Below are 27,050 nucleotides of genomic sequence, written 5' to 3' on the forward strand. Positions count from 1 at the left end.
TATAATATTAAAAATACATTTATAATTTAAAAATATATTTCTATCCACAAAAAGGTTTTTTCCGTCTCTAACAAGTAACTCAATTTTTTTAATTTTTTTAAAATTTATTTGAATGTATTATGTAATTTATATTTATTTTTAAATTAATTAATTATTTTTAATAATTTTTATATTAAAAATTATATTTACAAAAAATATTTAATATTTTGTTATTTATGTGTTTTTTCACGTTTTTATTTTTTACTTTTTTAAAAAATATTATTTTACTGTTTCTATTATCCATTTTTTATTTTAATTTTCGTGCAACTTAATAATTATTTTTTAAAAATTATAAATACTTTAAAAATTAAAATTATCAACTACTTTAAAAATTAAAAATTATCAACTACTTTTAAAATAAAAAATGTTAATAATTTGTAAAAAATATTATTAAAATTAAAAAAAAAAAAAAAAACATTATTCTAAATATCAAAACTGAGAATCGGCCTCACTTTTCTCGCTTCCCTCGTATCGTATCAAACTACCGGATTCCAAAATGGGTTGTCGCCTGTAAGCGGTTTGCGGTGTCGTAGCGGGCCTGGCGGCAGAGAGAGAGAGAGAGATAGAGGAGCAAGCGCGAGGAAGATGGACGGAGACACAGAGCTGTACCAGCATCTGCACAAACTAGCTGCGATAAACTCGGAAGAGCAGCTGGAAAGCCTTTTCGTTACCCTGTGGAGAACCCGCAAAACCGGAGTCTCCCCTTCCGAGAAGGCTTCTCTTCAGTCTCTCCTCAATCTTCAAGCGGCCGGCCAACTCGATCCTGTATGCAATTCTTCTCATATATCTAGATTTTCATGTATATTTTGAGCAGCCTTCGCCTTTTAGTTATGCCGATTATGTTATTGTAATGTGAGAGACTGATAGCAGACAAAAATAATCACACAATTATAAACAAGAGGCGAAGATTTTTGAACGTGGAAAACCCTCTAAATTAGGGGAAAATCAAGGATGCGAGTCCTGGATGAAAGCATACGCTCTAAATAATGGTGGGATTGCAGTGATTTTCTCTTACAAGCTAGAAGCTGACACTACACTTATTTTGTTCTTCTTCTTTGCTTTCTCAGTTTTCCCTCTCTTGTATACCTTTGTTATTCAAATACAAGGTGGATATATGAAGAACAAAAGTGTAAACTAGGGCTGCCCATGTGTGCCCTTCTTTCCTAAATAATACACAATTACAAGAATGTCATGGACTTGCATGGGTGGGACTTCCAACAAAACTCAATATGGTCATCTTTAAGATGAAAAGCAATTAAAACTAAAAAAGAATGATTGCTATAAGCTAAAGTCCAAAAGGATAGTCGAATTTTTAATGAATACAAAGTTTGTTCCTGAGACTAGATAAAAGTTGCATATGAAAAAGATTGAAAGCATAACTACAATGCAGTGTGCAAGCCCTTTGGCTCTGTTTTTATTGTTGATTTGATTTAGAATAAATGGCTCACATATTTACATTTATGTTCATTTTCGCATTTTTTCAGCATGATTAGTTTGAAGCACAAGTTTTTTCCTATGGTCCACTATCCAATGTATACTATCACATTTTTGTGGAAGAAACATATGATGATATGAAAGTTAAATGTGGTAGAGGTGTTAATCGATTTACCAGCATGAGAAGAAGTGCTGCAAGGTTCTGGAGTTTTGATAGTTGAATTCCTTCTAATCAACTATAGGAAAATCTAGCAAAAAGAAAAAAAATTCTATTAAAAATAAATTAAACACTATCAAATTGCATTTCACACTGCAAAGGAATTTTTCAGCCCTAAAAATTTCAGCAGTTGCCCTGCACTCTTCATTGCCCCTTCCTTTTCATTTTATTGGATTTGATTTGTTTTAGAAATTATTTGATTTTGCAGGTAAAGAATGTGAATATTGTGATGTGCAGAAGGCTAGAACTGTGATTTTGTGGAAAATCAGGAATGATTTCGCTCACTAGCTGTCCAAATCACTAGCTCTCTCCTTTATTATGTGCTACTAAATATATCTTAGCCTAATAGGAAATAGAATATGCATAATTATAATTAGAACTTTGATTCTGACTATTGAATTCGGGAATTGGTCAATGAGAGTGATTGGAACTAAACTAGTTTCAGATATTTCGTTAAGCGTATGTACAAGTTTTAGTTTGAGTCATAAATGAAAGGCCTTTAAAATCAATTTTAGGATGTGAGGATAACATATATAGGGATCAAATATGGAGAAGTATTGCAGAGAGAGAAAAATAGAAGAATTAGGAAAATAGAAGCAGAGGATCTCAGAGAAGAAGAGAAAATATGACATAGAAGATAAGAAGAGAGAACAACACACACACACACACATGTAGAAAGAGAGAATATCTTCCAACTTTGGGCTTATATTAGGGCTAAAAGCCTAAAAGGTCCAGTTTAAAGTTGCTTTCTTTTCTTGGACATCTTGGGGGTAGAACTTTATGATTGGCTATTTTATCAGGAGAAGGCAAATGATAATGAGTTATTCATGCATGTGTAGGTATGCATAAGTGTGGATATATCTTATTTCTCAGCATTTAATCCCTTACAGCTAATTTAAAATATGTACAGCTAGGCAGATTCACAGCTAGGAAGATTTGATTTGTTTTCAGTTATTTGATTTTATTACTTTCCTTGTTAGTTGATTGATCAATCTTAGGAGATTGATTGATGATTCTTAGGAGTCCAATCCGGTAAGATTTGATTGGGCTCTCCTTGTGTATATATATATCCCTTTGTACAGTGAATGATATATGAAAAATGCTTTCAGTTCTACAATAAGAAATTGTATACCGATTTCAGCTAATGAAGTGTGTTTTTCTCTTTATTTGAAAGTATAGTGATGTTGGTAAGGGCCATAATGAGGGTTTTGGATTGTTGTTATACTATGTCTGGCTATTGATGCAACCTATTTCAATCTGTACCTCTTGACTTGTTTTATTTTATATGAGGATAAGACGTTTGGTGAAGATATCAAATAACCTGGCTCATGTAATGTGCAGCTCCTGCCTGCTTGCTTGTATTGTTGAGTTTTCTGTATGATGGATTTCCTTGTATAAGAATGCTATGTTTTGTTGATATGTAACATATTTCAGAGAAAATTCCACTTATATTAGCCATCAGTCTCTTAATTTTCATACCAAGGACTTTATCCTACATATGAGTGTTGTTTTTTTTTTTTTTGTTATGAAATGTATTTGTGAGAAAATTCTGCCTACTTTGTCCAAACTCTTGGTAATCATACTGAAGAATGGATAGAACCTGCTTTTATTTGGGTTGAGTACCATGGTCACTTGGGCAGCGTGCTGGCCACCCCCTGATAATGGCTGATTGAAACTAACACGTCCATATGAAAAGGAAAATGGGATAGAAAGAATTGTTCTTCGAAAGATTGGTCCTTGTAAAGGGAGGGAGGGAGTACTTCTGGAATGGAAAAGAAGGAAAAATCTATATGCCTACTAATATTACTTCACAAATTGCTGTACATTCACTTGTATTTTGTAGTTTCTAAAAGTTATTGAACTTCCCTATTTATTTATCTTTTTTTTTTTTTTTTTCAACCAGCACTGTCATGTGCATGATATGCTATCCCTGTCAACAGGTTTTGGCATGCCTTCGTTCACTTACCAGAAAATGTGTACATGAGAATTTCTCCAGTGCTGATATTTTGAAGCTATTTCCACCTGATCTGCCTCTTGGTTTGCAAAACATTCTTATTATGTTATTCCAGAAATATCAGAGCCAGTGGAAAGAGGAAATGACCAGAGAGCAGGTGATGCTTCTCTAAGTTGTTTATTAAATTAGGGTACATAAGTTTAGTTGAATGAGTTGGATTTGTTTACTTGTAACAAATGCCTGTGTTGTGTCTGAAAAATGAACTTTGACCTTTGAAGGTAGTGACAGACACATTATTAAACCTTGACGGATCCTTAAAAAATAATAAAAGAGGTTTGTTACGCAAACAGTTTAACTAATTCCTGATGCTATCTTCTAAAACTAGTTACCTATAGAAAACATAGAACTCAAATGAAAAAAAGAAAAGAAAAAAAGTCATCCTCATCCCCTTGGCCCCCGGGGGTTGCAGATGAAATTAGCCTAGTCCTATTTTGAGATGCTTAAGCTCAATTAGTTTTTCCTAGACTCAACTCAAGCATGTTGTAAGCTCGATATCTTGTTTTCTGGTTCAACTCAATTTATCACTTGAGCAGCTCAGGAGAAGCTTCAGCTTGGCCTTGCCTATTTATTGCAATGAGAGCAGTTCAAAATATTCCATGCTCAAAGTTTCAATAAAAATCTTTTAGGATATTCTTGTGGCTGCGAGCTTACGTGGAAATGTCAAAGAACACAGTCATTTTAGCACTCATCACTGTCAGAAAAAACAAATCCAATACTTTCTGTAATGTACCCACCCAGACTAACATCTAGTCTCAATCATCTCTGACTTGGCCGTTTATGAAACAAGCCTAAATTGAGCTGGAGCAAGGCTCATTTCTGTGTTGGATGAGTTCCAGTGAGCACTTAAATGAGCTAAACCAAAGTTACTCATGAACAGGTCAGTTTTTTTTTTTTTCAAATTTTTGAAGCCTAGAAGATTGATGACCGAACTTGAATTGAAGAGGGTTGATTTGTGCAAATGTTGCCAAATGTTAGGTTGTGATTACCTCTCAGCAGCCTTGCTTATAGAAGACAGCACTGTAGAATGGCCCTTGCGAGACACTAGTCACATAACCACAAACACTTTTAAATGCAGGAGGGAGGGAGCTAATTAAGTCAATTTGGGATAAATAAGGCAAACCTTTAATGCTGCACAGAGTCAGTTCTTTCCTTCAGTTCAAGAAACCCTACTCAAAGCTGAGAGCTTCCAGGTTGAGTTGCAGCATAATTTGATGAATCTGAAGTATCAACAACAATAACTGTTGCAGGTTCTCATTAATAACTTTTGGAAATTCTGTAGTCCATTTAGGCAGTAACATTGAAATGGCTCTTGAACTTTTGCAACTTCATGGTGGTTTCACCTCTTTCGAAGTTCTGGTTTTAATCTTTGTGTGTAGCTTGGAATCATGGATTCTGACGTGGAAACATGACAACATAGAAGCACAAACATGTCACTTTTCAGAAAGGTTAAGACATTACACTGTAACATTAAAGGGGCGCATGGTCTATTTACATAGTTTGTCTATGTATGTGAGACTAATTCAGAGTCTAGATATTAGGGAAAAAGTGTAAATAAAAACTTTTAATTTCTCTCAGAAAGAAAAATCTTAATTTGTTTTTTTGGAGAAAATACTTATAAACAAGTTTTGAGTTTTAGACTTCTAAGTTCCTAGTTGAAAAATCTGAAAGAAGAGAGGAATAGTAGGTATAAAACCACATATTTTAAGCTGTGATTGATTCCCAAGGTACATGTTTATTCTAATTTGTTGCACTGGACACTAATACTCCTGCTATGAACATGAATATTCAACAATTGCTATTCTGGAAAAGATTTCAAAATAGTAGTATACATTTAGACAGGTGTGTGTTGTATTTGGAAATGCCTGAAGAGTGTCAGCATCTGACATGGCATGACCCCCTTTTAGAAGTTCCTGTGTTTCTTAAAGTTGTGGTTTATCATTTACTCACCCCTCTCTTTTTTTCTTGTATCACTTGCTTTGCCAGCATCCATTGCCAAGGACTAGTGTCTCCCACCTGTTAAATGCGGATTTGCCAACTTTCCCCTCATCAGACATGCTTGCGTCACCGTGGCCTAGGCAAGACAATCCTATTGCAGCAATCACTGCTGATTCTAGTATATCAAATATGGCTTCAATCCCTCCACAATGTGATGCTGGTCCTACTGATAATCTGGTATGTTGAAGTAATGACTTATTCCTTTTTTTTTGCTAACCTCATTTTTCTTTTACACAAGGTTTAGTTCAGCATTCTAACCTGTTTTCCATAATCATGCATTTCATATATTTCATCTCTCTCTCTCTCTCTCTCTCTCACGCACACACCCTCACACCCACCCACACACACATGCAATCTATGATGTTTTCCTAGTAATGCAAGAATTTGTCTTTGATGTTATCACTAGGGGTTTCAAAATAGGTAAACAGGTCAGGTTCAAGTCGGGTCAATAATGGGTTAACTTGATAGGTTAACTAAATAGGTTGTCTTTGATATTAAGTCTCAACCTGAACCTGGACATGTTAATTAAATAGGTTAACTTGATAAATACTTGTTAAGATTAATATGTACAATTCAGGTTAACCCATTAACTTGTTTAAGTATCTATTTAAATTTAAATACTGACTAGAATATTATATTAAAAATAAAATAAAGTAATCCACAAATTACAAATTAAGTGATTAGTTTCGTTCTGATTCTTTTGAACAATCCAAAATAGTCAAGACATAAACTAAGAACAGTACGTCCATCATCCATGATGAAACTTGGAAAACAATCAAAATATTAAAGTCTTGTGTGAAAAATGACTTGGCAGAAAGTGAAAGAATGGAAATTGAAAAAGTTGTTGAGAGTATTTTGAAAATTAATAGATATTTTAATTAATGGGTCATTATGGGTCAATTTTAGTTCCAGGTTTCTTGTCGACCTATTTAAACCTACCTTGTTATTGAGTTGGTTTTAGGTTTTTTTGGATTGACTTGTTTTTAACCCAAATCCAATAAGCTCTTATCGGGTCGACCCACTAGTGACCCAAACCTGTTAAGGGTCAACTCAAACCCACTAATTTCTTGCTGAGCTCAAGTTGGATCATCGTGTCATATGATCTATTGATAACTCTATTTATCACGTGTAGCTTGTGACTGAAGTATGTGAACCAATATGATCGGCACTGATTATCTTAGAGAAATTTCATTTGTTGTAATCTCATTGCTTTTCCTTTCTAAATTTATATATCCTGTTACTAAAATTAGTTGCTTAATTGATCAAAGTTTATCTGTTCAGCATCTCTGAGTGTAAAAGAAACCTAATTTCTGGTAATATATATTTTTGAGAGAAATTGGACTTCTTCCAATGGCATTAATGCAAATTTTGTTCTATATATGCCTAATGATCAAACATGTAGTAACTTTGTTTACATGTCTATTTCTGATCAAAACCATAGAAAAATCCAAAACTTCCAACATTTATTCCTTTGCAACTAAGGTACGATGTTGTGGCATATTTTGTTACTTTGATTCTTAAAACAATATACTAGACTTTGTAAGTTAGCGATCATAAATCATTTTTAGCTATATAAGTTTTGGTTCAAGACCGTGTAGTTGCACCAGTTATGGATGTTACTTTTTGCAAAAAAAAATTAAAAATTGTAAAAAGCTAATTGACATCTAGTTACACGTTTTGGGCACAGGACCTATTGGAGTTGTGGGAACAATTACACATTCCACTTCACAAGAAACTTTCACCTTTTTAGTTACAACTGTTTTGTTTCAGTATCTAATTTTTACTTATGCAGGTAATTCTACCCCGACTCAAGTCAATGACATGGAAATTGGAGCATCAGAGCAAAACATCACCTAATAGAGTTGCTGTCATTACTCTAAAGGTATTTTAATCAACAGAAGTTTAAATATTGAAATGAAACACCATCTGAATTGGGGTTTGCATTCTTGGACATCTCTATGCGTAAACAAGTTGCACCCTTGTGGGAAGACAAGACGGGTGTATGACTTTCATAATCATCATTATCATTTTTGTGGATTACTTACCATAAGAAGCACCAAAAGGGAGAAACCATATACAAAGAGCCAAAAAAACTATAACACAACCTGAAAATATATATCATCCAAGGAGAGAAGGAAGGTGTCACACCCTTAGGGTTGAACTAGGGTGTGAAATGGGATTTGGAAGATTAAGAGAGAAATTTGGGGAAGAATCAGGTGAGGGAGAGAAAGACAGAAAGATTAAGAAGGAAGCAGCAGCAAGAAGAAGATGAGAATAGAATAGAGTAAGGAGATCACCAAGAAGAAGATAAGAGGGAATTACAGTAGTTTCATTAATTCCATTCATGAATCCAACCTCAGGCTGCAGCTCCATATATAGGCCCACAGCTGATTGTCACACCCTTACTACAGGACAAAGGCTGTAACCGCCTTGCTACAAGACAAAGGGGAAAAAAAGACAAAAAGAAAAATATCCTAACAGAATATAGGGGCACAATTACATATCTACCCCTTGGAATGTGATAGAAGGTATCAAGAGAAAGATAATACACCCTCAACCAAGGGAGGGAGGGAGGGAGAGAGGGAGAGAAATTGATTAGAAGGCAAGAGAGACATATGAGTAGAATCTTGAGATCATGACAGAAGTTGAGGGGTAAAGACAAGAGACATGAAGAGAGGTGAGGGAGGTTTTATCTCTGTTCCCATATCTGTAAAGTGCCTATGCATGTCCCCATCAGTAACATGACCTTCTCTTGAGACCTATAATGATGTGTATTTACTTTTATGTTTTACAATGTCATTGCTAATTAACTATAGCTGCTGGTATTTTAAAACTTATCTGGTAGAGGGGTCATATTTATAATGCTCATATGTGTCCTGCTAGGATGTATACATGCTCCAAGCCTGTTGTGCTACCACTGGGTGTTTATATTGATCTGTATTTGGTAGTTGTGAGATTATTGTGAGTGTGTTTTTCTTTGTAATCATTGCATGTTCAACGAAATATGAATTTAAGTGAACATTTTTGTTAGCAGAAATCTGGTACTATCCAAAATTATTCTGTTAATTGCTTTTTCATGCTAAGTGATCTATTAGGTCTATTTACTGTTTAGTTTTGTCCTGTAGAACTCTTTATTGTGTTGGAAGGTCTCCATCATTCTTGAGTTGTTTTGTTCTTGAGATTTGATCCTTCAAATGAAAAATAAAGAAAAAAAGGAGCAAAGTTTTGGACCACTGGTATTTTTTGGATGGAATGTTTTTGGTAGCTAACAAATATCAAAGAGCAACACCATGAAGGGGATAATCCTGACTACCAGTGGTAATGTGTACGCAATTTGGGAGTACAGAGACTTCTGTAGTCAAAATGACCCATTAGGGTGGGAAGAATCCCTGAGTTGTGAATTGATTTGGAAACTTGATAAACCAATTTTCAATTTTCAAACTCGTGCTAAGTTTCTCAAGGAAGACCAAACCAATTTGGAAACATGTGTTAAGTCTTTAATCAGTTGGTTTATTAAGTTTCCAAATCAATTGAATCTTCTGTGTCCAAGTCTCCAAGATTCACCATCCTGTGTAGTTTTCACAAGCTTTCAATGATCTTAAGCATGCCTTTCAAAGGAAATAATGGGTGGTGTACATCCAAAGAGAATAAATGATAGAGAAGAATTTGAAGAAACATATAATTGAGAAGAACCAGGGAGGAAGGAATGACAAATTAGACAAGAGAGAAAAACTAGAAGAGATAGAATAAGGGGGGCAAGAAGATCTAAAAGAAGGAAAAAGAAGAAGAAACTAAAAAGAGACAGAAACAAATAGATCAATAACTAATATTAAGTATTCAATAATCAGTAACTGATCTGAACAATTGTTTCACTTGCAAGATATTTATATCCGCATAACCATTACAAGATTGGTGTCACCATCAATATCAACACAAGATATGTCACTCATTTCCTTGACCTGTCATCCTAATCACCATCATTTTTCACATCAAAAGTTGCTTGAACCATGTGGCCTTTCATACTATATTTAAAATGACTAGCTTTTCTTGGTTGGAATTATCTTCCTAAGATTTTAGAGTGTGTTGGCTGTAAGTTGGCGTCAAATTTTGTAGCTCCAGAAAAGGTTTACAGAAAAGGAAGTCACTTATGGTTAACTTTCCTTTAGCTTAGTCTTTGGTCACTGTTAAGAGTCAAAAGATTTATTTCAGTGCTTCAATAAGACAAGTTAGATAAATGATATGGATTCAAGCCAGCAAAAAAAGACTTATGTAAGGTCAATCATGGATTTAAGCTACAGCAAAGAAGACTTGTGGCCAATCTGGGACTGAGGTGGGTGGTTGCTTTACGTTATTTGTAAAGTTTTTTTTAGTCCATGGCATAAAACCTGCAGACTGTCTTGTGTACATCAAATTGTATGTTGGTGCAAGTACCTCATCTTCATTAACTCAAGAGTCTCCAACTCACATGGGTAACATAGGAGAACTTCTTGATGTAGTCCATCAACACTACCATCTTCCTGTCAAAATCAATGGAATTTGACAAAAAAAAATTCTGGTAATCTACTGCAAGAAATATGCCCTTCCTAAGAGTCCTCATCACACCTTTTCTTTGGTTCTCGTGTCTTCAAATTGAACTCTTCTACCTTCAGTCATTTTGACGTGCATGTGTGTGTTTGTGTGAGAGGGAGGCAGCTTTGGTGCTTTTCTGTTTGTAATTTTCTGAGGTACCTGCCTTGTATTCATTATGCTGAGCTTGTACGTGGGGTAATCTATTAGAGAATTAATGAAACACTCTGATTTTGTCATTGATCAGCTGATTGACTTAATTTCTTTCTCATTCTCTACAATGTTATTTCTTTTCTTCTGCTGTCCAGTTGCAGGATTATACCAAGTCTCCTTCAGGACAGATGGAGGTGAAGTTTCAGCTTACTAGAGACTCCCTTGAAGCTGTGTTAAGATCAATGACTTATATAAGTGAACAACTATCGAGTCTTGTAAGCATATTCATTTTCATTTTTGATATTAGTGAATCAACACTTGTCTGAGAAAAAATCAGCACCGAAGATCAACTTTTGAAACTTGTCTCTCTGTCTATAATCAATTAAAGGACTTTTCACCTATTCCTGTTCTTCTTGTTCATCTTTTCCAAAGCAGTTTCACAGTATATGAAGCATTGAGACACTCTTTCAGACAAATATTATACATGTGTACTTTTCCAGAAATGTCAAAAATGTTTGCTGGAGATTCAGTTTGGCATGTATGCTAAGAATCACATGGTTGAAGTTGTGAAGTAAGGAAAGCATAGTTAGAATTTGAGGATGCATTTTTACCTTGTTTTAATTTAACATTGGACCCTAAGTGATTTTTTTAGTAGATGACCTGTTTAGGCTTGTGACTTTATTTCCCTTTGATGTAAGACTTGATGACTTCTGAACTAAAGTTCTTTACAAATTTGTTGTATGATGACATGAAATACTAATGATAGGGATACTTCTGTAAGTTCAAAAATTGCTAGATACGTAAAATTGAGTAGTATCTTTAAAAAGGGTTGTAAAAAGTTGAGTTGAGTTGAGAAGAATGTATTATTTTTTCAATACCTTGCAGTGGGTTATGGATATTATAGTTAAGTAGTGCTAAATGTATTACTCCTTGTCATAGTCAGTCCCAAGCTCAGTTGGAGGAAGATATTAGGTTGCGGACAGCTAGTGTAAAATCCTTCAGATCTTTCCATCATAGGTTGTAGACAAAATATATGTTAAAGATAGAGATGTGTAGGATCAGATCAAAGCTACAGTTCATGTAGCTGACCCCATATAGTGAGTTCAGGACTTAATGTTTTCTTCTTATTACTGTTATGCAGCAATATTTGGGGTTGTATACTATAACATGCTTTTGAATGGTGGTAATAATTACTTTGGTTGAAGGTGGGGATAAAGCACTTGGTTTTCTGGGATAAAAACTTGTCTTTGAACTGTGTTCCTCACTTCCTCTTCTAACTTTCTTTCATTTTGGGCAGGTTGGATCTTCTACGGGGCCATTGCAGAAGAAACAGAAGCAGTAGTAAGTCATCTTCATTGCTGCACTTACGATCAATGCCAAAACATTGCTGGTCTGAATTCATCAAAGTGCCATGGCACCACCATGGATAAAAAGTTGTTGGAGCAACCATAACCAGCGCCCCTACATGGTTATTGCTTCATGTATGTATTTTTCAAAGGTAATGGAATTAATTTGCCAAAACATAACAAATTCGGTTTTAGAGATTTGAAAAAATGATCAAATTTTCACTTGGCAGAGCATATTTTGTATTTTAAATGGCATTTACCACATTAATCAAGTCCACGTCAACGCCGGGTTGTGGAAAATGCGATTGGGAGAATGTTAGCATGTTGTTACATCTCATCATGTTGATTAGAGATGGAATATCACATGAGTATATAATGTGTTTTTTTTTTTTCCTTTTTTTTGTGTGTGTGTGTGTGTGGGGGGGGGGGGGGGGGGGGGGTGGAGGTTTAAAGTGGTATTATAGCAGGCCTTAGATGTGTCGTTTTCCCATTATTCATGGGTCCCATTTAGGACCGAAGTGGGCTCTTCCACTCCTTGAGCAACAATGCCATATTGTCATAACACACTTGATGGGAAAATGTAATGTATATCATATTTACTGGTTTGAGATTGAAATGTCATTTGAGTATGGAAGTTGATCATTTTTCTATTATTTGTGGGTGTCATTAAAGGCACCAGAGACTCAAGCCAAGGGGGGTCCTTTCACTTTCTAAATGTTTTGAAGATGGCACGTTGCAATGCACATCAGTTTAATTATATACATGTATTATGAATCATGATGTATATGTATATGTATATGTATGTATGTATATCTAGATGCAGGCTAAATTCATATTTTTACCCTTGTGCTTTTATGTTTTTTTGTGTGATCATATGAACTTTTCATTGTTTTAATTATGTTCTTGGATTTGCATGTTTGAATCAATTTAATTCATGTATTTAAATTTTTTTTTTCATGTAGCAATTCGAACTATTCGTTGTTTTGATTATATTTTTATATTTACATTTTCGAGTCAATTTAATTTTTATATTTTGATATATAAAAAAATAAAGATAAAATGGGATGAGTCAACATTTTGCCCCCTCTTCTCTCTCTTTTTCTCTCTATGAATCTTTTAGTTTACTCTATATTTTTGTAAATTTACAGTTTTCTTATTAATAGATTTGTAATTTTGTAAAAAATGCAAAAAGATAGTACTTGCAATTTCTTTCATTGTTTGATCCTCCTCTCCCTAATCATATCCAAATGATCATAATATATCTAATAAAGAAATAAGAGAGCATAAGAATGAAAGAAGATAATTGTTGGCAATGTTCTAATTTGACAAATTAGTTAAAATTTTTACCTAAAGTATTAATTTATCTCATTTTATTTTATTTTTTATATGTCAAAGTATAAATGTTAAATTGATTTAAAAATACAGATATATGAGTGTAATTTAAATAATAAAAAGTTGTCTCACGAAAAAAAATTAAAGTATAAAGGGTTAAATTGATTAAAAAATATAGGTACGAGAGTGTAATTAAAATAATAAAAAATTTATATAATAAAAAAAAGAGAAAATATAGAAATAAAAATAGAAAGACTGTAGCCTAGATGTGTATGTATCTATGCATGTTGTCTGTGCGCATGTGTGTGTATTCATACTTCAATTTAAACTCATTGCCCCTATGGTAATGTTTAAAATTTTTTTTTTTTTCAACACTAGGATTGTTATTGAGTTGAGTTGAACTTTGCTAAGCTCAAGTTTAGCTTGGTGAATAAGTGTATCGGCTCGAGTGTTAAAGCCTGGCTCTGGCTCAAGCTCGAGCTTGGCCTCAGCTCGTTAGGAAGCTTGGCAAGGGCTTAGGCTTGGTCGTCGTGGGTACGAAGGTGCATGTCGGTCATCGAAGAAGATGGGCAATGTTGTGATCGTCTCTCACCACTAAATCTAATCTGATCTAACTCTCCTTGTCATCCCTGCCAATGCCGGAAGGAGAAGAAGAAGAGAAGCCAATGAAAAGACAAGGAAAAGCAAGGCCTCGCTTTATTGTTGGAGAAGATGGACACTGTGTTGCAATCCTTCACTTTATCGTCGGTAGTCTCATAAGTAGGAGAAAGAGTAAGGCGAAGCGCCAAAGGTGAAGATACAACTATTGCTACTGTAGGAAAAGAATATAAGAAAAAAAGGAATAGGCGAGCGAAGAGGCGAGGCAGTGTTAATACAGTGAGAGAGGGAGGAGAGATAGGAATAGCAAAGAAGAATAATTGAATGAATTTAGAGTTTCTTGGAAAACACCCCTCCCTTATTTAACCTTAATATAATTATATAATTATATGTATATGTATTTACTTATGTTTAAATAATATATTTATAAATGACTTTGTTCACCAATTAATTGTGAATTTCAAATTAGGCATGCTCGTGAGTTTTTAATAGAGCCAATTTACGAGTTAATAAGTTGAAATTTATTAAATTTAAATTCGAATCGTTTACAAATTAAATTTTAAAATTAAACTTAAATTTAGTTCATTACTTTAATGAACAAATTCAAATAAATTTTTATCAAGTTGAATACGAATGAATTTAAACAAATTTTTATCAAGTCAAATATCAAGCCATTCATAAGCAGTTCACCTTATTTACGACCCTATCCACATTAACATTAATACTGGTTACAACCCCTCAAAGCAGATAAATAATTATAATTTAATACTAACCATATGTATTATAGTATTAGTTAATTGGTAGTTTCTCAAGTATATTTAATTTTAAAGCAGAAAATTAACTTTTGATGGGTTATACTTGTGGATGGATTTATAATATCTTTTATATAATTTTTTAATAAAAAAATTTAAAATTTTAGATTATCATGATGACCTCCTTGTCCCTCCTTTCTAACAAATAACAATAGTAATAATATGGCCCCTAGGACTCAGCCTGAGTGGCTCTGGCGCTCTCATGGAGGTACCGCAAGTGCGGATGCTCCCGGGTTTGAAACTAAGGGAGCTGGGTCCTGATTTACCTCCCTCCCGTGGTGTGGGGCGCCTGTTCTGGGCAATACCAGAACAATAGTAATAATATGAAATTAAATAAAAATAAATTATTATCTTCAACAAACCATGTTTAACTGGGATTTTTGAACTTTGGAGAGATTTATGAGTCCGAATCTCTTTGCTTGTTGATAGAGGATTTGATAAGACAAATGTGGTGTCCTTGATAAATATGATACATGTCGTGTTTCGACTAATAGAACACGCAACATGTTTTGTCTTGATAGACTCTTCTCAAAAGAAATTTTGAGGATAAATAAATAAACATAATTTCAAGATTGTCCCTTATCATGCTCAATAACTAAAAGGAGATCTATGTACATAATATTTTCAAAAATACATACTAAAGTAATTAAAAGTATACAAATACAAGCATGTTGGAAGGTGAAAACATGCAAAGTGGCCAAGTGGGTAAAAATGAACGATCAAATCATGACAATTGAACCGACTGCTGAACCAATCTTTTAATATTAACCAGATGGGGCCACCATCTGATCATACGTCCAGTTCAAGAAGAAATTTTATGGTATCCTAAGACATTGGTACATGCTTAAACATCGATACCCATGTGGCAAGGCTATATATATATATATATATATAGAGAGAGAGAGAGAGAGAGAGAGAGAGAGAGAGAGATCTACATCTGGCCACTCTATAGTTTGAATTCCATAAAGTGGCTACAAAATTATTGTATGTGACCATTCGGGAGGTCACCTCCTTAAATATGAAGCCTGTGTGGAGCCTGCCTGCATGGGATTTGGCATTGATTGGGCTAAGTTTACCTTCACTAGGTAAACTTAGTCTATACAATATAATTTCTTGTAAATATCAAGATGTGACAATTCTCTACATGCCATGCCACCTAAACCATGATTTAATTACCTAGAACAATTCCACTCAAAATATATATATATATATATATTTAAGAAAATTCTAAAGAACTAAACACTGGGTGATGCTTTTACCTAATAACAAGTTTTTGCTCTAAACTACTGCATCTGGAGTTCATCCAAGCAATTTAATTTTACAAAAGAACAACCCAATGGCTCTTAGCTAAACATGGGAACAAACAGATGCAACAGACCTATAAATGGCCGGCCGTCCCCAGAGTACGAGAGGCTCTTTATTTTGCAAGGGTCGGGGGGGAGTTGTCTTTGTAATCAGAGCAAAGAAGCTGATTCAAATGAAAAAATAATAACAATAACACATTGATGGATGGATAACTTGAGAACAGAAGAAACCGAAACAATGAATGCTTTACAGAATAAGAAACAAGTCAACAATCAACAGTGCAAAACCCTCCTCTCATTCATCCATCCGTACAGCATAACAAACACAAGGAGAAGAAGAGCATCTAGCATTTTATATCAAAACCATAAAGCATTATGATTAAGCACATTGCAAAGGTATGAGATGTCGATGACATAGGGCACCCACCTTGGTTGTATAAAATGGGGGCGCACATTGATCATCAAGAGACATCGAAGGAAAGTGATCTGGAACATAGTTAAATCATCCCCATCTGCACAGCATATAGAGAATCCGGAACTGCAAAGAAAATGGTCAAGGAGCCCTGTGTGTAGATAAAAGATAATGCACAATGGAACAGTTTCTCACAGTTGATAATGAAATAGGAACAGAATTTGATACCACATGCACTCCAACCAAACAAGGAAAAAAGACAACCTGTTAGTTTGCAGTTCCTTTCTGTCATCAAATGCACAAGCAGAACCTTAGGATGTGTAACATAAAAGATGTCCCAGAAACACTATTGTAGCATTAAACAAGTTGAACAAACTATAAATAAACATCGGAATTCTGACTCTCCAATCATCTCCATCCAGGGCAACAATAAATTTGAGGAAAAAAAGGACCGCAGAAAATGTTCTTTACAAACACTCATCGTGTAGCTGTTAACAATATCATTTACAATATGAAAGGGAAAATGATCTCACTCAACAAGCCTCAAACTGCAAAATACAGAACAAGGAAATTTCACACATGAATAAATCAACCAAAAACTCATTCTTGAAGGGCAAATAAATTAGTTAAGAAGTTACCAGAAGCAACAAAAAAGCCGGTTTCTGTTATCCAAAACACAAACTGGAACCAAACGAGTAGACCAAAACTGCCAATATCTCAAAGGAACAATAAAGGCGAAGACTCAAAACACCAAATTATTTCTTCTCTGTTGCTTGCTGTTGCAATTTCACTCCCTAGACAGAGTCGCTGGAGCTTGAGCTGGAGCTGGAACTAGAGTGCGGTTTACGAGACTTTGCCTTCTCACTTTTGTCATCTGATCTGCTCAAACTTATATAGCCAGATGTTTCAGCTCCATAGTCTGGTTCGGGAGTGCTAGTACAACTTTGTGATACACCAGGCTCTTTGGTGCTGGATTCAGTTGTTTTGGAACCCACTTCGTCTGTTTCTCTTTTTGCTGATCCATCTTCAGAATCTGATTTCAGCAGCCTGTCTATGTTATCATTTGAGGATAGCTTTAGAGCCATATCAGCATCTTCAAGCGATCTTACTTCAAAAGCATGCAAGTCTGGATTGGTTTCTGTTGGATCCTCTTGTTCTACAACACTGGAACTGTAATCAACTGGACTCATGATTCTTTCTCTTTCAACATGCAGGTCTGAATTGGGTTTTGCCGGGTCCATGGGTTCTACATAAGTGGGCCTATCATCAACTGAACTGGAAATACTCTCTCCCTCAATGTTATGGAGCTGTTTAAAGGAAAACTCAATATCCTCTATTGATCTTGCTTCAACAACGGACAACTCCATCTCGGTCGCTGTCATGTCTGAATCTTTGTGGGATGACCCATGGTCAGAACGCACAGTCTGTGTTCCTTCAGGTATCAGCTTAGCATTAAGCGACTCCACAACAACAGGCATTTTGGTTTCTTCTTCACTGATTTGCCTGCAAGATGCATCAACACCTTCAAGGGACCTTGTTTCAGGTGATGGCATTACAGAATTGCTCTCTTCCTTAATTTGACCCTGCTGTGTAACTTCAGCTTCAATTTTCATTAGTGGGCTGGTGTTCTTAAAAATGGAATCAATATCATTCATTGATCGTGCTTCAACAAGAGGCATCTCAGAGTTTATCTCTCCACCAGGAAGCCTGTTACTTTCAATCTCATCCAAGTTTGATCCCAAATTTTTAACACTAAAGTCTCCAACAGAATCCAGTTCCACCAATAACCCTTCATCTATCTCCTTGATCTCATCTTCCTCTTCAATGAAGGCCTGCTCCTGAACCTCGGAACCAATTGCTTCCACTAAAAAATTGAATGTCTTAACTTTCAAACCATAGTCTGGATTTTCAATCAGATCAAGGGTACTGTCATTTAAATCAACTAAAGCTGTCGTTGATCTGCTTTCAGAAACCTCAGATGTCAAGAAGCTAGGTTCATGAGTTAAAAGAGAGCAGACACTTGATGAAACTTCATTTGGCTGGACTTCAGAAGCATCAAAATTGCTGTCAGCCCCAACTTCCACAGTATGCATCACGTGGATAATTGACTCATCCTGATCAATTATTGTAGCAATGGTTAATACTGTTTATGCACTATGGGTAACAAAATAAATGAACCCATTAAATGTGCCAATGTTATTCTTTAACTGAATCCACTAAACGCAATGTTATTCTTTAACTAAATCCATTAAATGTGCCAATGTAGTCCTAACAAAAAAAAATGGTGCCAATGTGACGAAAAGTAGATAAGCAAAGATTTGCAGTTGAGTGATTACCATGAAAAATTAATCAAAGAAGTAATCAATAGGGACCTTTAGATGTAAGGTACAATGCAAGGTTATATGTACAACTAATGTGTTATATAGAAGACGGGTATATGCAAAGACATTGAAAGATGTATGCATGTTCCTAAAACACTGAGATTCAGGACATTCTCCTCCCCATTTGGAGGCATCTCATCCATCCATTGGCACCATCTCAATTCTGATGACTAGGGCACTGTCCAATCACATTCATTTGAATTCTTATTTTCCTCCATGATGTGCACAACTGTAAGGCTATTCCATGTATTTAAGAATCACATTGTCCAGCATTTTCCCAGCAATTTAATTCCTTAAAAACTAGGTGATGAGAAGCTTACAACCAGTTCAGAATCTGGGTAAGGATTGCAAATCTAAAGCTAGAGATCAGCTTTGAGATCCTCGCATCAATTACCAATTCTATTACTAAAAAAATCATGCTATTGTCATTATGTAAGGGCACAAACTCTTGCTATAGGAAAAGGAACACGTTACATGCTGGTTCAAAAGTTGTGTTAGACTGTCAAAGTCATGTTAAAAAAGACTTCCTTGACAATTCAAAAACAAATATGTGGCTCCATGGCTTCTAAAGGAATGTACCAAATCTAGAATAAGCACTATAGATATGAGGAGATCAGAAGATGAATGCTGGATATATTAAGCACCCTCATGTTGCATGTTCAATTTCATTGTGGTTTGACAAATATATTAAGCATTGAGTATTGATTGCTTATATGCTTGACATAATTTTGAGGTATTTCTTTTACTTGACGGTTCAGAAAGCAGCCTTTTATGTTTTTCAGCAAGATGTCACTCTATTTCTTACTAGGAAACAGCTAGAAGTTCCATGGTTTACAACGGACATACCACAAGGTGCTCTCTAAGTAACTTGCAGAAGCCCTGAAGAAAAATTTCTAAACTGCAGTTCTTCTAAGAAAGTTCACCACTAATATGCCGGTGCAAAATGAGCAATTTGCAAAGCAGTAATAAACTATATCATCTGGATTATTTTTAGTGTGTTTTAAGATATTTTCCAAAAAATTAGTTGAAAATGCACATACGGATTCTAGAAGCCAGCCACAGGCAATACCTGTGCAACTGAAATTATGCAATTATCCTAAAGAATATGACAACTTTTTTCTGGTCTGCTTTAGGAAGACAAACAGCACATCAAAAACACACAAAATATTGAGAAAAATCTGTTTGAAGTACTTTTTAGTAAAAGTAAATAAAATAACTGAGAATCAAATCTTTAAACTGAATAAAAGAGCACAAGTAGAGCCAAAACAACAAAACCAGCATTTGCAACAAAAGAGGATGTACAGGGAGAGGCAAATCGATGCCTTGATTCACCAGATCAGACATGAACACCAACAACTCTATGAGATTGAATAATGGATGTGGAGACATGTTAGCAATTAAGATGGGAAAGTGTCCAGAACCTAAAGCAGTATATTAGATGTAGGACATGGAGGCTGTGATAAATTTTCTCCCAAATTTGCACTCAGTTATCTAAGAAAGAAAAATGGTGAATGGTAATTAAATAGCTTTATGGTTATTCCTTGGAACTTCAAAGAGCGGCACACTCCTTCAAAAGGGGCATGACATCCAATTTCTCTTCTTTAATATAATAGTATTTATGTTTAAATAGCATAACTTAAAATGGACGAAACAAAATTCAATCCATAATAGGGTTTAAATAAGTAAGTCTCAAATTCTACACAGAAAATCTCCATTGATGGTTAACATCATTTCATCCTAAACATTAACATAGGCATTTAAGAATTATGACAATCATTTGTCCTAGCATCCCTGAGCATGAAAATTAGATGGGATTGTTTAGGAATGTACTTGTGCAGTACGCCAATATGCAACTCTATGTAATGTTGAAAAAAAATCAAATCAAGAATTTCACGACTTACTACCAATTCATGATGATTTTCAGAAGAAAATTCCACCACAGCTTTGTCTGATGAGGGCTGTGCTTTATCCAACTCATACACAGGCTTTACTTCAGAAACAGATTCTGAATGTGTGGACAATATATCATCATTTGCATCTTGGAGGATGCCAACATGGAAATTTGCATCAGAGCTTGATGAGTGGATTTGATCTTGTGTAACCTGAAGAACTACTTCTTTATTGACTGGATGCTCTTCTATGCATTCATTTTCACAAGAAGATGCAACAGGATGGATATCAGAAACTTGCTCAGAAACCACCATAGGCTGTTCATTATTCATAATAGTGGAAGTCAAATCTCCAGAAGACTTGTACTCAGAATTAAGAGCCACAGAATCCACATTGTCACCCTCAACTTTGTCAGTGGCAACATCAGTATCTATATTAATGCTCGATGAGGGTACTTGTTCGTGATGATAACTTCCATCTTGATAAATCAGATGGTCCTCCACTGCTTCAGAGTCTGAAGATGGATTTAAATTATTTGAAACAGACTCAGCAAGAAATTCTGGAACTATTGATGCATTTGCCGTGTCCAAGTTTTGGCCGTCTCTAGAGAACCCATGATTCAAAATAACATCCTCAGCTTTCTCTGTTACTACACTTGTACTTTGCTCATATTTATCCTCTGGATGTACTTGCGATAAGTCTCCTGAAATCTGTTCACTGCTAGGATTATCCACTTTTATGCTCTGATTAATCACTTCAGATTCTTTATCTGAATTATCCTCTAGATGTACCTGTGATGAGTCTACCGAAATCTGGTTGTTGCTAGGAGAATCCATTTTTATGCTCTGATTACTCACTTCAGGTTCCTTATCTCCAAAAGACACTGTTCTTTCAAGCAATATTGGTGTAAAGGACTTTTCAGATGTTTCTACTTGCATGTTGGAGGAAATGGACGAAGACAAGAGATTCTTCTGAACTGCCTGCGGGCTCAAGTCATAAACAGGCTCCTTTGGTTGACTGCCAACCACCAAGCCTACAGCAGCATTGATGTCTAACTCTTCCAACAAAGATTGAATTGATATGCTACTCTCAGTAATAGTTACTGTTTTAGTCTCCATGCCTGAGGATACATCATTTTCTTTCTCCTTAAAGATCTTTTCATCCACTTCATTCTCTTTCTCATCAAACATCCTTTTGTGTCCTTCATTTTCCTTCTCATCAAAGATCCTTTCATGTACTTCTGACAATGACGATGAGCTTGATCTACTACTGTAATTAACCTCATCAGCTAATGCAGTCAAATGACTTTCAGCTGTGTCATGTTCTCCAAGATTAGCTTCATCTCTTGCCCCGAAAAAGTCAGACACCACTTCAGGATGATTTTCAACATCCCCCAATTTAATTTCCAGCTCATCATGTTCAATGCCTGTATTCTCAACTTGGCCTAATTCCACAACATCAAAATCTTCAGAGGATTCACTTCCATGTCCAACATGCTCAGCAGGGTTCTCTACATCAGACATCAACTCTGCTTCCTGAGAAAAATCACCTTCAGAAAGCTTCTTATCGTCCTGGTCCCCAACAGAACACACAGAATCCGTTTCAGGAACAGAACTCACTTTGGACTCACTAAGATCACTCATTTGTCTTTGGAAGGAGGAATAGCTTGTCCCTTCTGAAACAAACTTTTCTGCTACAAAATAAGGTTTTAGCTTGATCTCTTGCTTCTCCTGCCTGGGAGGCCCAAACAGCGATGGTCCCACATTAAAACTTTCATGCCTGCGGAAGAGCATCTCCTTAGGAGCAAATGTAGTAAACTCTTGTTGAAAACTATCTCCAGTAAGATCAGGCTTCTCTTCACTCGAGTCATAAGGAATATCAAATGGGTTTCGTCTTTGTAACAAGATGGAAGGGGCAGACCCTGGAATGGGCGGTAACCCCATGTTGTCATTAGAATCATAAGGAAGATCGAAAGGATTACGTCTTATAGTTGAAATAGGCGCGATATTGAAGGGAAGATCAGTACTATCTAAGTCTATCAAGTTCTTCTCAGTCATCATCCTTCGTGCCCTTCTTCTGGCTATAAGATTCTCCAATCGTTGGTTCCTTTCCAACTCAGAAGTCCCCAAATCCATGAGATTCTTCTGGTCATCCTCTGTCCAGGTAATTGCAGATTTTGTTGCAACATCTTTGCCATCACATCTTTCTTCCTCCTCTTCATCCCCATCATCATGTTCATCACCAACTTCCTCTTCATGGTTTTCACTATCCTCATCAGATTCATTGGTGCCATTGCTAGATTTCTGGAGCTGCTCCGAACCAGCATCGGAGCCATCATGAGACACATGAACAGGTTGAGGAACGTCTTCATCTAAAAGAGGGTGGAGCTCATCAAGCATTGGAATGATGTCAGCCATCGAAGCATCAGGCGAAGAACTCTCAGCCCGATCAGACCCCGTTTCTGAAGACCCATCATCCACTTCCTCTTCATCATCAACTCGTTTCCACAGTGAACCTGGGGTAGAGTCTGCCCGATCTGCCATCCGAGAATCTATAGATCCCACCGGTGATCTGTCATTACTCAAGTAACCATTTTCATCTTCCACACTACGAATTTGAGAGTACTGATTCTCAAGAATCACCCGTTTGTCAAGTTTCTCTTCACTCATTTCAGCCTTCCTTTCGAATCCTGAATCACTTAACTCCCTTTCCCCTTCATCAATTACCTTCTTCTCAAACTGAATCTCCCGGGAATTCTCATGGATCAATGCGGCACTATAAACCAAACCACTATCACTTCTATTAACTTCACTGACCATATCCCCAACTGAACTTGCTTCCCCAATCGAATTCTCATCTAAATCCCTCTTCTTCGAAGTGTACCTCTCCACCGCAAAGCTCTCATCTCTCTCAACTACAGAGGCATCACTCTGAGTCCCAGTTTTAAGTGACACAATCTCATGAGTCACCTTCTCTTCCTTCTCAATTTCGGGTATATTTGGCTGCCCGAAACTCAAAAGAGTTCCAAGCAAAATAGCAGTGCAAACAAGAACAGGCGAAGCTGAAACTAAAAGGGAAAACAGAAAGGGAAACGATCTGTACAGTAAAAACAACATAAACATCACAGCAACAAGAAATGGATGATTCCGAACTGATCGAAAACAAGTTCTGATCGACAAGATCACGACTTTTCTCATTTGAACTCCAAACCTGAACATCTCAGGACCCATTTCTCTGAAAATCACCTTCTAGCTCCCAATCGGGTCCAGATGGAAATCAAATTAGGGACAAAAGAAACCCAATAAATCAGATCAAATCGACAGAATTCGAAGAAACCCACCTCAGAAAACCGACAGAATCAGATGATCCACGGAGTGGCAAAGAATTGGGCGAAATTGAAAAGACATGATATTACCAGGGTTAAAGAGAAAGAGATGAGTTTCCGAAGGAAGCAAGAAAAAGCAATAGAATCCGCTGAACTTTCCTTTATTGCTTTTTTCTTCTTGCCTTTTTGGCTCAGCAACAGCTATGCATACTCTCTGTCGTGCGTATTGGCATTGAATTATACAGACTGAAGAAACGTGGAGAAGGCTGGCCGACACCGAAAGCTGATGAAGAGAAAAACAAATGAAATGGAAAAGTATCCTCCGATTCGATTCATTCATCTGTGTTCGTTGGTTTCTTAGTAGACCAATTACCTTTTGAAAATTGTTTTCTTTTCTTTTGTTTTGTTTTTCTAATTTCAACATCAATATATTTTTAAATATACTAAACCTGTGGCTGTGGTAACACATGTAAGCGAAAAAGTGTATTTCACGCATAAAGTTTGATTTTTTACAAAGATTTAAATTGACAAAGGGACTATTACATTTTTTTTATTTTATTTATTTCATCATTTTGAAGAGTTGTTAAAATATCAATGATTTAAGAGAACCTGATAATAGAATTCATCTAAAAGAAAACACTCGATCCCCTTATCCTTCTATGATGGAATTATTTAAATAATTATTAAACACTAAAATTCGACTTAAAATCTCAAATTGTGTAAGGGATGTTAATAACAAAACTACCAGTTAACTGTTCTTCTTATATTATGTAATGAATACATTAAGTGACGAATACTTGAATGCAAGAAAAGTAAGTATAGTTTCTTCTCCCACTATTAGGTTAAGCTTAGTGGAATCAAATCTGTGCTAACCATATTTTATTACATTATATAAATTTCATAATGCCTTTTATTAATAAAGATATAGGAGAAAGAGTAGAGTGTAACAACAAAGGCAAAATAATTTATTGCCCAATGCAAGCAACAATTATGTTGTTCGAGATAGGGCTGACAAGGGAGGTAAGACCCAATTATCCCCCTTGCTCGTCCGTGTGGGGCAACAGATCATTCCTCAACAACAAATATAATTGATATCGATTGATCTATCAATCTGATGGTGAGACTTAACTTATATTAGTGATTGACAACTAGCAAGAGTGAAGATATGTAGCTCTTAAAGTACGGGTTAAATGATTGCGTCATGATAAATTAAAATTCGTATTAATAGATCGTGAATTTAATTTTTTACTTTGTATAGTGAGACAAAGTCTCTATATATGATTTATCTCATCTATTGAAATTAAAGATATAAATAATAAAGGACAGCACGATAATCCTAAAAATGATGACATGTAATAAAAATCAGTTAATCCGTTTAAAAATAAGGGTGAGAAACTCACCACAACCAAACTAAATGGAGCAATTTGATACTTACACTCAAAATTATAATTATATCACATGAGTGTGTGGTCCCAGGAATTTGGCAAGGTTTTGTTTTGGCGGGGGAGTTTGTTGCTATTAGCAGCGACACCGGACCACCGCCGCCACGGATGACGGAGGCTGTTGCCGTGCCCGACGTCGGTTTAAACAAATGAATAAAAATGAACGAGAAACAAGGCAAGTGGACGGTGGTGGCGGTGGGGGCGGTGGTGGTGGCGGTGGGGGGATTGGTGAGGGGCATCATTACTTTTCCTCGTTTGGAGGCGCTTTCCTAACTCCCATCACACCTTCCAACTCAAAGTGGCGCCACCGCCTGTCTCCCTGTCCTCTACTCCCTTCCATCTTTTTCTTATTTATTGTCACTATTTGAAGTGAAGTACGGCATAAAATTATTGAATATATGCACAATATTTTATAAATTATGTATCCTAAGTGTAATTAATTGGAAATTTATTTGCATACACAATCATATATTAATTAATTTATAAAAATTTAGAGAATATTGGGGATCATCATCTTTGTGCAACTTCCTGTACTCGTACTCTTGATTACGCAGGATAAGATAAATCGTAGCTTAGATTTTTAACCCTTACATAAAGAAAGAATTAAACTCACGACCTACTAAATTATATCGATTTATTGCTTGTCTTTTTGCTATCTAACTTATATTTGGGGAGCAAAATTTAGAGAATTCTTATAATATACAATTGATCCTTTTAGCATACATTGAAGGATTATGAACAATGATAATATTTTTAATTAAAATAATAAAATATGAGACAAAATTAAAAGTCGACCTAATCAACAGAAAGGCAAAGTTTGAGTTATAACCGATTGCTAATTTCATGTGTTATATTATCATTTTTTTTATTTATTTAAAGTCAAAATGAATGTCTTCCATCAACTCAAGATAAAAATTTAAAATAACAAAAATATTATTTAGGTATTTAAATTTGGTATTTTTACTATCACTTTACATTGATATTATATATATTTATGTTAATATAATATATAATATAAAATATTATCATAAATATCAAATTTAAAGGGCTAAATAGCAATTTCGTTAAAATAAAAATTAAAAAGTTAAGTCCCCTTCGTATTTTAAAATGACAGCATACTTATAAAAGACTTTCTACCAAAAAGGTCATAAAATATATTATCATCAACGTGAAAAGATGATGGAAAATTAATTTTAATCATTTTCCACTTTTGCCCTTATTTAATAAGGTAATAGCAAGAAAATTCGAAAATAAAAGATAATTTACACTTAGAGCCCAATGGTTTTAGTCATTTGTAAATAAACTCTTTATAATTTAAAAATATCTTAAAAGAAAAAGATACCTTAGTATGTTATTTTAGAGTAATAGAGTACAACGTTGTTTCTTCTTACTCAAATGAATGGTCAAGCGTGAGCTTGTAGCCGTAGGGAGTGGGCTCTAGTGATCGACACGACAGAGGATGACTAACACCTATAAACACTCCATCGCTCAAGTAAATAAGAGATTAAAGTGTCAGAATATCAATAAGTTCGAAAAGAACATACCTTAGCTTATGATTAGACTAAAATATATAGAGGAATGAGAATACCCACTTGCATGTACCTTTTCCTCTGTTATGGCAGAGGGATAGGATTGGGGCTTTGGGTGCTGGCGAGATTTCTTATCAAAGGTATGGTGCTGACGGGACCTGTAGTAAATGTCGATGGGACTGGTAGTAGGTGTGAGAGTGTCAGAGTATGACAGTGATGATGGTCGTTGCAGGCAGAAGTTGGGCCGAGATTAGGGCGTGGG

At 35.4% G+C, this 27,050-nt stretch overlaps 2 protein-coding genes across 4 annotated transcripts; one reads left to right on the top strand and one right to left on the bottom strand.

Annotated features, from left to right (window-relative positions):
- Nucleotides 1-510: 510 nt before the first annotated feature.
- Nucleotides 511-12,200, top strand: LOC127787860 (uncharacterized). 2 transcript variants are annotated; one of them, XR_008020261.1, is made up of 7 exons: nucleotides 511-804; nucleotides 3,631-3,801; nucleotides 5,688-5,876; nucleotides 7,492-7,581; nucleotides 10,574-10,693; nucleotides 11,716-11,916; nucleotides 11,995-12,200. XR_008020261.1 is itself a non-coding variant. In XM_052315910.1 (6 exons), the coding sequence occupies exons 1-6, from the start codon at nucleotides 625-627 to the stop codon at nucleotides 11,758-11,760; spliced, it is 795 nt and encodes a 264-aa protein (XP_052171870.1). In that variant the 5' UTR covers nucleotides 511-624; the 3' UTR covers nucleotides 11,761-12,199. The 2 variants fall into 2 exon arrangements, 1 of the variants encoding a protein (XP_052171870.1); XM_052315910.1 differs by having other exon boundaries at nucleotides 11,716-12,199.
- Nucleotides 12,201-16,824: 4,624 nt separating this feature from the next.
- LOC127788628 (uncharacterized) lies at nucleotides 16,825-24,173 on the bottom strand. 2 transcript variants are annotated; one of them, XM_052317124.1, is made up of 2 exons: nucleotides 20,507-24,173; nucleotides 16,825-18,335 (listed from the first exon to the last, which is right to left on the bottom strand). In XM_052317124.1, exons 1-2 carry the CDS (start codon nucleotides 23,720-23,722, stop codon nucleotides 17,016-17,018), a joined length of 4,536 nt encoding a protein of 1,511 aa, XP_052173084.1. In that variant the 5' UTR covers nucleotides 23,723-24,173; the 3' UTR covers nucleotides 16,825-17,015. The 2 variants fall into 2 exon arrangements, with proteins under 2 accessions (XP_052173084.1, XP_052173083.1); XM_052317123.1 differs by having other exon boundaries at nucleotides 20,504-24,173.
- Between the last annotated feature and the right edge of the window lie 2,877 nt (nucleotides 24,174-27,050).

The sequence above is a fragment of the Diospyros lotus genome, chromosome 13, assembly GCF_014633365.1.
Source record: "Diospyros lotus cultivar Yz01 chromosome 13, ASM1463336v1, whole genome shotgun sequence".
Lineage (NCBI taxonomy): Eukaryota > Viridiplantae > Streptophyta > Magnoliopsida > Ericales > Ebenaceae > Diospyros > Diospyros lotus.